Below are 12,631 nucleotides of genomic sequence, written 5' to 3'. Positions count from 1 at the left end.
GTTAAAGTTGTTCTTTAAGATAGAACAGATTCTTAATCATTACTCAAACAAGTAACTATGAAGTAATTTGCAAAAGACACTGTTAGAAGGACTTTAATTTCTTCTATACATTGATAATGTGAATATTTTTTCCAGACATTTTGAATGATTTGTTACGTCAAGTAATAAATACAATAAATTGGTTGTTTTTAAAGACCTTTAACAATATTCTCAGTGTCTCAAATTATAAATCATTTTGACAATTTCAAACAAGTTAAAAAAAAATACTTCACAATCAATATTATATGGGAAAAGGATATTATAAATAATTGTGCAAAATTATTCTTCATTAATAGTATTACGAAGAAAATTTAAAGAATTAAAATAAGAGAGTATTAAATAATAAATGGATACTAGAAAAAAAAATCATTAATAGTGAAAAAGACTCCTTCACAAGCTGTCGCGAAGCCAAGAATTTTAACTAATGGGGGTACTATACATATAATTTGATCGTGAGCGCTATTTAAACTTCTGACATGGACTTGAAACCTGTTACATTTTTCCAATTTGTAACACCATATGCAATAAAGGCCCCGTCACTACCTCTACGTTCTGTAACATGTGATCGCATGAGATAACAACATAAGCAATATGTTGCATCTTCCTTTTGACTATATTCCAACCAAATGTCATATTTTGAATATCATTCCAAATTAAACATAGAGAGGCCTCTCCAAGATTTGTAAGTAAAAATAGTATCTCCTAATTTTTTCTCTCTCACATGGATGATAATCTAAAAGTCTTGGCCTCAACCCAAGATCACTAGGAAGCTTTTCCAAATCCAATTCTAAAAATCTTTTTTTAAAGGGACCCAATTTTATACTTCAACATTCATCAAGTGATTGAGGATTAAAAGTAGATGATTGCTCTGAAATTGATTTTCTTTTGTAATATTTCTCCATTGTATAAACAAATATACCAAAGAATACTGAACTAATTGAACCATTACTCAAATGTCTAGCTCATTCATTCTCTACATTAGTTTTTTTGCAAAAGGGTACCTAAACAATAAAAATATCAAGGCTCCCCAAGCAAGTTTCTTATTTGGAGGTATTCAACTTACATGTGACAATACGATCCACCAAAACCATATCCATCCACCAAACAAAAAAATAGTTAATGGAATGGATTTAAGCAATATTAATAATAAAAGTCTTTCAAAAAAAATCCATTGAATAAAAATATATTTTAAACATGATTTAAATAATTTATTTTTTTAATTATGGGGGCCTAAAAAGAAATCTTCTTATTTTTTTCCACAAGTGATTTGGTCCATAAGATAAAGCCCACTCCATTAAAAAAAATCAGCCCATTCTTCTTAATAAAAAAAAAAGCAACAACCATCTATGGCTACCGGAGCTCCGCCACAACCGCTAGACAACCACCTTCCACCGCCGCCAACTCTCCAAAGCTCCGCCATGACTCACCGAAAAATCACAGTTTTCGGCATATTGCCAGCATAGAGGTGGTCGGAGCTCCCCTGATGGTCAACGGTGGTGGTCGCCGGTCAACACAGTAGCACCACCACCTTTTATTTATTTATTTTACTTCAAAGAGAAATATGTTTTGGACTGGATAAAAAAATATGTTTTGGGCTTAGTGAAAAATTAGAATTCTGCTCTTCTCCCAGCAAGTTTCGCTCCCACCCAACCAAACTGACCAAAATACCCCTGCGCTACCAAGATGCATGATATGAGTAAGTGACAGATAGGTCAGGAATACTAACTCTAAGACGCATGGATTTATCTTGAGAAAGAATTTAGATAACGTTAACTGTGCTTATTATCATTGCTGACAACTAGACAAAATTGATATTTGTTTGAGAAAGAATTTGATATCCATTATGATCCAAATTCATATTCATATTCATATTCATATTTATCTGATCAATTTTGTCACCCCTAATTCAACTAAACATGGATCAATTTCGGCCTCGCATTAAGAATGGAATGCAGTTGCTTACTTCACATAGTTCATTTATATTGAAGTCATATCATTGCTTTCAACACTCATATTTAGGCGAACGTCTATGAACTTCAGGAGAAAGTAGTGCAAGTAGGAGCACACACAACCTTGCGTGTGGCTCCACCACTCACATGATTTATATTTTTGGGCCATATGAACAACGAGAACAACAAAACGACTCCAGCATCCTTAAAGAAAAAAGGACTTCAGTGGAAAGAACCGAGTACCCTAGGTAGCCTTGAATGGTATACTCGATCATGCTGGAGCAGAATCTAAATTGCTAAAAAAAAAAAGTTAACAACTCTAAATTGATTTACCATTAAAGACATGTTAAGTTCCTACCTACTTATACAAGCTCTTAATTAAAAATCCTAGTTATACAAATAACTAGTAAAATACCTGTGAATTTGTACAGGTCAAGGCACTTTTTTTTAAAAACGTACTAAATGATATAGCAATGGTTATGATATTCAGATCGAAGCAAACTAAAATATTTGACAATGTCTTGCAAAATATTATCAAAATATATATATATGAAATTATTGAAATGTAATATATATATATATCAACCCATCCTTCATTAAGGCTCTATCTCTTAAAACTAAAACTATTTTTGTCTGTGACGACAAAAAGAGTAAAAATATATATGGGAATAAGAAACCTTTTTATCTTTTTTTTGGATAAAAAGGTTTCTTCCATTGTGCATTGTCCTTACCAACTGAGCTATACTCACGAGGACAGAAACTTTTTTTATCTAATATTTAGCTAGACCATCTAAAAAAAATTAATTTAGTTGGACTGTTCAGAGATGACAAAAATCATCAATTCATCATGGGCCTATGACAGGCCTTCTACCGGCTTGTTCAACGTTTTTAGGATAATTGCTCTTAAAGCACCTTCAATTGCTCATAGCCACTTTGAAATGCCAAAAATATCTCCATCGAGTCCTAATTTTTCGTTTGCTTGTAATTGGAAGATAACTCCTTATGACTGATTTTTAGATTAGTCCTCCGTTTATTCGATTTGACAAAGTATCTCTATTTCTGGTCACATACGTGTGACCTTGTTGTTTGAAATAGCGAAGTATGACTTTTAGAGATGTTAAACATGTAACCGATCTAACACCCCTTCTTTGACCTGTTTCATACATCCGTTCATATCATTATTTTGAAACACATTAATTGATTCACTTTTTTTAATAAACTATAATTTATTTTGTAAAGAAAATTGCTCTTAAAGCATGTAATGTGGGCCACATGTGTGACCAGAAATAGGGATACTTTGTTAAATTGGTTGAACGGAAAACTGATCTAAAAAGTAGAAATTATGAGTTATCTCTTAAACACAAACGAACGGGAATTATGACTCGATGGGAGTATTTTAAGTATTTTGAGATGTGTGTGAGCAATTAAAGTTGCCTATAAGAGCATTTATGTGTTTTTAGATATTTTCATAAGCCAATCGAAGGCATGCTTTTAGAAGTTTTCTCAGAAGCCTTTTACAAGCAAACATTATAAAAAATGGCATTTTGTTTTCCGACGCTCCGTCGTTCTCTTCTCATTGTCTCAATTTTCATAAAAATCTCGTCGATTTCCTCAAATGAAAGATGTGTCTTACAACTGCACAGAAAGTTAGTTTACATTTTCTCAAATCTTTGTCGTTTGTTAGAATTTTTTTCCTGGTTTATATAATCTAAAACATATTCATCATCCTATTCGGTTTATATAGTTGGTCACATGGCTATCATCCTATTCATCATCCTATTGGGAAGTTGACGTTTATTCCTCTTGTTAGTTTAATTGACCATATAGTTGGTCATGTGGCTATCATTTTGCTTAATCTTTACTTGTTTGAACTTTATTTGACTGTGGTTGTATTACATTTCTATGACATTATGCATTAATGCGAGCATATAATGTTTGGACAATATTATGTGTTATACGGTATTTTTTTTTATGTTGTGTTTTATATTGTTATATGATGTTTTATTTTGTTATATTATTGTTACTCTTGTTTCACAAACACTAATATTATATTTTCCCGATGGAGGTACCTATCATGTACCAATGTTAAAAGAGTCGAACATCCCCCATTGGGATAGTCTAATATACTACACTAACTTGACTCTAATATTGTGCTTAATCTGATCTCAAATATGAAAAAAATATTAAATAAATTTAGTGCAATTGATTAAAAAATTTAACGATGTTGTGAATTTGAATAATAAAATTGCTCTGATAATACTTAAATGTGTGGAGTAAAGAAAGTGGTAATCAATATCAAATTATCCTAAAACAGCAGCAACAACAACCGACCTAGATATAATCTAGAAATTGACTTCAACAAGTTCTCTAAGAACAGACATTATTTCTTTACATTTCTCAATCTCTTCTCATAAATAAGAGATTCAATGATTTCACTCATCCAATGTGTTTACAATTATTTTTCAACCCAAAAGTCACACTAAGAAACACTAAACTCTTAGGGCCTGTTTGATTGCCTTTTTAAAAACTGTTTTACTTTTAAAAATTAGAGAATTAAAAACTTGTTTGAATAATCGTTTTATAATACTGTTTCTAAAAATCATTTTCAAAATTGGTGTTTTTAAAAGCAAAAAACCAGAACTCATAATCCATGTTTTGCATTTTGCTCTTCTCTTTTTTGAGTATCCAAAAGAAAACAGAAAACACGGAGAAAGTGGTTAGTTTTCATTAATGGCAAAATCATTATTAATGGCAACTTTGATTAATAAAAATCTAAACAAATAAAACATGGTAGTGTGGCACGCACATGGGTAAGGTTTTGAAAGAATATTCTCGTTTTTTTTTTTGAAAGAATATTCTTGTTTTTTTCTTCATCAAATTAATTAATAAAAATTTAGTTTTAATCAATTTACGGTAAATAATAATTCCTCTGTTTTTCGTTCAAAAAAAAAAAAAATAATTCCTCTGTTTTTAATCTTTTGATATTTTAACTCCAAGTCTTAACGAATAATTAAAGTATATAAATATTTGTATGTTTTGGACTAAAAAGTCCTTATTTATAATTAAATTCACATGTAATTAATAAGCCAAATGTTCCTTCAAAAAAAATGTAATAAGCCAAATGTCACAACTCATTTAATAGTTTTATGGTGTGTTTTTCAACATGGGTAAACTTGAAAAAAATAATATTAACTATACTAAAACATCAATTATATAATGATTAAGATTATAAATTGCAATTTATATGGAAAAGAAAAGATGATGAATATTATATAATGTTAGCCTTTTATATTATATAACTTTAGTAGAAAAAAATAAGATGAAGAATTTGTGGAATTATTTGATTGCCTCACATATTTCTTTTAAAATATTATAAATTACTCCCTCCGGTCTCAAATGTAAGAAAATTTTTACTTTTTAGATTCATTCAATAAATGATGTATGTGGTCTATAATATAGACCACATACATCATTTATTAAATGAATCTAAAAAGTGAAAATTTTCTTACATTTGAGACCGGAGGGAGTATTATTTTAGATATCATTCAACCATTTCTCGAAACCAAGAACAACACAAACACTAATGATGACGATATTCATATTAATTTTCGTCGCTTTAACAAAATAGAACTAATAAAATTCCTCTAAGAAAATAGAACTAATATTTTTTTTAATAAAAAATTAAAGTAATAAATAAGTACTATAGATATAATTTCAATTCAAAATATAGATATGATCACATGACATTGCCTTGTCAAATGGATCGCATGTACAAACTTTTTTTATGAGGTGGGGTAGAATTTAATGCTTAACAGAAAGGAGAAGTGTCAAGCGTACTTTCGAAATTTTGCAAGTCATTTGTTTATTTGTTGGGTCATGTTAACTTGTGCCCTAAAGGCACAAGTTAAGGATCTAAAAGAAGAATTAAATCATGAGTTTTGTATTGAAAAAAATAAGTTTTTAACTTTTCAAAACATTGAATGCACAATTTCCAAAAATAAGTTTCTACATTTAGCTTCTAAACTTGTGTCTTGAGGGCACAAATTAACATTTCCCTTATTTGTTTATTATATAGATATAAATCTGCTTTCATTTACAACAATTTTAAATTGATATGGAAGAAATAAAACGATAAATCAGTTGAGAAATAAATGTAAATATTGATTGGATTATAATGAAACAAAAGGAGAAGAGTTGTAACAACAACAAAAAATATACGTGTAACAAAAAAAATGTAGAAGAGTAATACAAAGCAAAATCATCTGAAAGTGAAGAGAGCGTGATTAGAGCAATATCATGTGGAGAGGAAAAATTATAGAATCAGTCTCATTTATTTATATTATATATACATCGACATTGATACAAAAATTCATCTTGATTATAAATTACATTGTTCAAGTTTAAACCTTGACGTCATAGAATGCATATACATGTTAAGCAGAAATCTGAAGAAAAAAAAGTAGCATTATAAATTAGCAATTAGAAACAAATAAAAAATAAATCAATCCCACAATCTACCACCAAGCGATTAAACCTTCATGCTTTAAAAAACATACAAAATACATTTTTTTATGGGAGGGAGAGGAAGATGAAAATGATGAAAACCAGTTTGGCTATATATTCCTTCCTCGCTTTCTCTTTCACATAAAGTTGAACCGGGCTATAATACCATTGTTGAACCTTGCGGGGAAGCATGTGACGTTGATCGACTCATTGGAAAGAATAATCACACAAACGAGAATGATACTTTCAATAATTTAAGTATGACGAAATTCTATCTCGTGTTTGACACGAGTATCCGTACTAGTATATTAATCAAACGATATCATATTGTCACTTTCTTATCATACTTCATTCGTTCCATAGTGAGTGATCCAGTTGACGGTTTGAAATGTGTGAATGCACAATTTTGACATTTAATATTTTTAAATATCTATTAGCAAAAATTAAAAAATTTGATATTTTAAAAAATTTAATCGTGACAAATCTAACAAAAAATTTCAATATATATAAACCTTTTTTAGTATTTAAAATTATTTGCTCAAAAAAAGCATTTAAAATTATAAAATTGTTTTTAAAAAATTAGATTGAAAGTAGATTTTTTATTTTTACATCTCCAAAACTGTTTTTGAAAATTAGATTGCCAAATGAATTTTTTTTGTTTTCTCATTTCTAAAATGGTTTTGAAAAGTTACATTACCAAACAAATTTTCTTTTTCTCTCTTCTTTAAAATTGTTTTCTAAAACAGATTTTAAAAACTAAAAACAAAAACTGATCCAAACAGACCCTTAGTCTTTTAAGTTTTCTTAAAAGTTTTTTTCTTCGGTTACATGAGATTCACAAAAAAATGATGAAATTATAGAGTTCACACAAAAAAATCGAGGTAAGTCGTGCACAATTCGCCAATCACGTGCCACAATTTCAAGTTCGTACAAAATACAATTCTAACCATTAATCATGTCACAATTTATTCCTCCATGCCACAAAATTTTCAACACACCTCCAAAAGCTGAATCAAAATCGTGCGACGATTTTCTAAATCAAACGACGATTTTTTTTGAAACTTATACATCAATTTTGATCCAAATTTCAAATAAAAAGTACTTCATCCGTCTTTATAGGTAAACATCCTTTTATTAGAGATAAAATGTGCTTACATAGAGACTGAGGAACTACATTAATTTTGTTTGTTTTTCATGTAGTTTTGGTATCCCAGTGAAGTCGGGCTCGTAAAAAAAAATCTAGCCATGTCGGTATGCATCAAATTCAAAATCAAGACACACTGCTTTTTGTCAGGAAAAAATAATTCAAAGACAGACTTTGATGTGACGTGTATCACCGACCTGGTATTGAGAAACGTTCCACGTGGCTTGTACATTGAGCAAAGAACCTTTGATTAAATTTTATTTATTTATTTTTTTTGAGGGATATTTATTTATTTATTAGACATAGGTATCATTTCCTTTTAAAAATTAAAAGGACGATAAATAGAAATATACTTTATTAACAAAAAAATTGAAATATATTTTTGTTTATTAATTTCTTTTAATATTTTCTAATGCATCAAAAAAGGATTTTTTTTTTCCTCCAAATTAAAATATAGATGGTTTTTTTTGCTAGGGAATCCAGAATATAGATAGTTAAAAAGAAAGTAATGGGATTATATTAATGAGAAGATAACTGGGTGCTAATTAAGCGTGACAAGTTTCTTAAAGAATCTGATACCGTATTACCACTACTACTACTACACCTCCTTTCTTCTTTCTCACGTGGTCATGCTCCAATCAATGTACTAATGAAACTAGATTTGGTTAAAAAAATAATTAGATATTCTGTATTAGAACCAATATAAATGTAAGATGTAACTGCCTTTAATCCATGTACCTACCAGCGTTGTTTGTTTTTGTAACTCTCGAACGTTTTTCTACTTTACTTTGTCTCCGAATCTTTCATTCCTAACCCTTCTTCATTTCCAACCACCCGTCATCAAAATGAGCAAGTTGTGGATTTTCATCACCCAACTTAATTCCATTGCTGGGTATATGCAAAACCTTCTATGTTTCTCTATTATTTTCTCCATTTCATTTCACTCCTTAATCAAGATTTGGATTACTCTGTTGTTATGAAATACTAATTCATGTATGTTTCATTTTTGCAGGCCAGTGTTGATGTTACTATATCCTTTGTAAGTATAATCCCCCACCATACACATATCAATCATTAATTTATATAAACTTTGATTAATTTTTTCTTTATATTATCATAGGTATGCTTCGGTTGTAGCAATTGAGAGCACATCCAAGGTGGATGATGAGCAATGGCTTGCTTATTGGATCATTTATTCATTTCTCACCCTTGTGGAAATTGTTCTTGCGTCCCTCTTAGAGTGGTATGATTTGAGATAAAAAAAATAATTAAATTTTATTAAATTACTTTTGTGCTTTAAATAAATATATAATTGAACTTATATTCATGTTTAATACAACATAAATTAAATTTTGTAGGATACCAATTTGGTATAATGCGAAACTATTTCTGGTGGCATGGCTAGTTTTGCCGCAGTTCAAAGGTGCTGCTTTCTTGTATGAAAAGTTTGTGAGACCACACGTTCGAAAATACATCACACCTAAGAAGGTGAGTTAGTGAATTTTTTTTGTTTTATTAAATTTCTTTTGATGATTTAAATGATTCAGTTTCTGATACGATTAGTCATGGTGTTATGATGGTGAACAGATGTAAAATGATTCACGAGGCATGTTGAAAAGGAAGAAGAAGGACCGTGCTGCTGAGCAGGATGACTTAAGCTTTGGACCGAAGATTGAATGCGTTATAGTTTTTGGTCTTGGGACGAGCTTATTATTTAGTACTATTTGATTAGAATTAATACTAATTGGGTTTATGTTCATCTCTAATGTATGGCTTTTGCCACAGTTTCAAATTATGGCATTGTTGTTTCATTTCATCACAACCATATTACGTAATGTTACTTCTGTTCACATCTGTTGTTGCAATAATAAACAGTTATTTCAAAGAAATGGGGATTATTGGCTTCTGGGTAAATTCAATTACTAGAGGAGACTGTCAAAAAGAAATTGGGATGTTAATATTAGAATTGTTAGTATGGCGGTTTGGTTAGGGTTTACACGTTTTTGGATATAATTTGAACAGAATCAAACTGATAAAAAGCAAGTTTGTTTTGGTTGGATTGATGGGGTACAATAAACAACAAACTAGACTTTTGTCTTGTGCGTCGCACGGATTTTCTCGACTATAATAAAGACCAATAAATAAAGACCAATAAATAATTTTTAACATAATTGATATGGTAGAAAATATTTTCTTAAAAAAAATAAGGCAAGATGATAGAAATGAAATTGGTGTGCAATGCATTTTTTAGATGAAATTTGTTAGGTTAAATAATTGCAAACCTAATAAAGCAATTGAGCGGGAAAAAATTAGGTTAAGTTGCTGCAGACGTAACAAAATTAATATATAAGGATGTACCAAATTATTTGAGAACTTTGTCAAATCTAAAAAATTATAAAAATACAATCACATAAAAATTGACTTGTGAAGTGAGAATTATCCGCATTTATAAACACAATATGAGACGATGTGAAACTTTTTAACACATTCTCTCATGTTCAAGACTGAATATATAAAACATGGATATAAATGTTAGGTAATCTGATAAGAGAAACCTGATAAAAGATGACTGAACAGATTTTGGAGGAGATACATATGCTATCTTAATTTTAATAAAATCATAGTGTAACATATTTTTTTCAAGAAGTTAAATTAATTCACCCAACTTGATACTACGGACGAGTCGAATTGAAATCTTGAAGAGAAACACATTACAAAGTCTCATGTCAACGCCACCGAATAAGTTTATAATTTGATTTGACTTTTTTTTTGTGTGTGTTGTGGTGTCTGGAGTTCAAACCCCAAACCTTGCATGTATTATGCACCGTCCTTAACAACTGAGCCAACCTTACGAAGACTAACTTTATATATATATATATATATATATATATATATATATATATATATATATATATATATAATGGGTAAAACATTAAAGGGGTTTGCTAGAACACACCCACTAGTTTTTATGTGGGAGTGTTTTAGCAAGCTACACCTTAAGGTGTATTTAACTACTTTTTAGTTATAACTTGCTAAAACACACCTTCTAAAAAATAAGTGGGTGTATCCTAGCAAATGCCTATAGGAGTTGCTAACATACACTCACTTATTTTTTAGAAGGTGTGTTTTAGCAACATTCACCTTAAGGTGTATTTAACAACTTTTTAGTTATATCTTTGCTAAAACACACCTTAATAAAAACTAGTGGGTGTATCCTAGCAAACCCCAACATTAAAAAAAAACAGAAATAAAACATGTGCGATCAGGTTGGCTATGTGGATGAGCAATTAAGAATCTTAAAAGAGGAATGATATTTGTACATCTATTTATTAACAACTTTGATGATAACTTTATTTTTCTCTCTTTTTATTGGTCAAAAACAATGGAGAGAGAAAAAAGAAGAGAGAGAATAATATCATTATGTAAGTATGTGAGATAAAGTTGTAACAAAATAGTTGTACAAATATCATTTTTCATCTTAAAATTGTTGTCCGAATCGAATATGAGCAAGTTTGAAGGATTTAAATCGATTTTGTGTCCAATAAAAAAAATTGTCCAATCCAAACAATTTGGAGTGATTAATTAGGTTTGGGATTTGGTTCGGGGGGATCGAATATGGTGTTGACGATGATCACCCCTAGTCAAAATGAAAATTTAAACGTCCCTTTCAGCTTTGCCGAAAGTGGAAGTAAACCCCATTTTCCTTCTCAAATTCGTTGGTGCTTTCCACCCCCACCAGTGGAATAAATCATCATTATTAAAAACTCAAGCTAAGTAGCACCTACTTTAGTTTTGTTTACGTTGGCAACTTCTGGTATATCATCAAAAGTGAGTTATTTTTTTTTTACATTAACTAGCTACAAACCCGTGCTTCGCACGGAATGGATTGCTTTTTTTCGGATAATTTTGTTGGCAAACAGATATTTGTTAATACGCTTAACAGTAAACTGATTCGAAATTTAGATATTACATGCATATAAATATAAAAAACCAAAATCTATAACATATCAAATCCTAGATAGGTCTACCATAAGCAAAACCAAAACAGAAGTTATATAACATAGATTCTAAAGTAGTTGTGTTTGATGGATTACAAAGTTAAATTTCCAAAATAGCCCCATCATCTTCAATTCCAAAAGTAACCATTCACCACCTAAAGATTTCTCAGCATTCCTCCTGCCAGCTGTTGTTACCCTGCAATTATATGTCTTGTGTGTCTCCACATCCTCTAAAGTCATCCTTAGATACTTCCTCTTCAAGACTCTTTTGGATATTTGATTAGAAAAATGCTACAATCAAATTAATGGATATTGCACAAGATTTCTAAAGACTTTGTTGTATACGAAAATAATGATGCAACTCTATTTGTTCAAGTACTATAAAAAACGGCATAAAATAAAGGGTTAAGTACACTGTACACATGTGAAAGGGAAAACTAATAACATTAACACACACAAGATAGAGATTCTAATGCAACATTGTCTACTTTACTTTTAGATTTGATGATGAGTCCCATTTCAGTTAAAAAACAAACATCCTAATACAAAAAGAACTTATGCCGAATTAGTTTTGACTTAAAAAGATTGTAATATATGCTACGCACAATCATAATTCAATACCCATCAATTCTTAACTTAAAAAAAAAAAAGAAACATCTTAATCGAATCATAGTTCTGACTTAAAAAAAACCTTATATGCATATTAATAATCATGTCCTATTACGGGCTTTCAAAGGAAGGTCTAAAAATACGGTTAAAAGCATATGAGAAAAAGCTAAGATATGAACATCTTTGTGTAAATAAGATTTAAGGAATACTCTTATTCATATTTGAGCATATGTGGGTTTTCGGAAAATGTTACACAAGAGCATATCAGTAAGGTAATTTGGATGTAAATTAGAACAAAGTAAACTACTTGCCCAAGTAAGATGGTTTCTTGACATAAAAAACTATACCTGATAATGTAACGATGGCAACCTAAGTATTTCATATCCAGT

The 12,631-nt window shown here is 30.0% G+C and overlaps 1 protein-coding gene across 2 annotated transcripts; it reads left to right on the top strand.

The window, feature by feature from the left end:
- The first annotated feature begins 8,369 nt into the window (after window positions 1–8,369).
- HVA22E (HVA22 homolog E) lies at window positions 8,370–9,524 on the top strand. 2 transcript variants are annotated; one of them, XM_085705954.1, is made up of 5 exons: window positions 8,370–8,527; window positions 8,648–8,674; window positions 8,756–8,878; window positions 8,994–9,123; window positions 9,223–9,524. In XM_085705954.1, the coding sequence occupies exons 1-5, from the start codon at window positions 8,481–8,483 to the stop codon at window positions 9,226–9,228; spliced, it is 333 nt and encodes a 110-aa protein (XP_085562080.1). In that variant the 5' UTR covers window positions 8,370–8,480; the 3' UTR covers window positions 9,229–9,524. The 2 variants fall into 2 exon arrangements, with proteins under 2 accessions (XP_085562080.1, XP_085562079.1); XM_085705953.1 differs by lacking the exon at window positions 9,223–9,524 and having other exon boundaries at window positions 8,994–9,132.
- Window positions 9,525–12,631: the final 3,107 nt, after the last annotated feature.

The sequence above is a fragment of the Medicago sativa genome, chromosome 4 (genome assembly GCF_051527215.1).
Source record: "Medicago sativa cultivar Bolivia chromosome 4, Bolivia_mono, whole genome shotgun sequence".
Taxonomy (NCBI): domain Eukaryota; kingdom Viridiplantae; phylum Streptophyta; class Magnoliopsida; order Fabales; family Fabaceae; genus Medicago; species Medicago sativa.
Note: the sequence above shows the minus strand (reverse complement) of the source record. Positions and strands in the feature narration are given on the sequence as shown.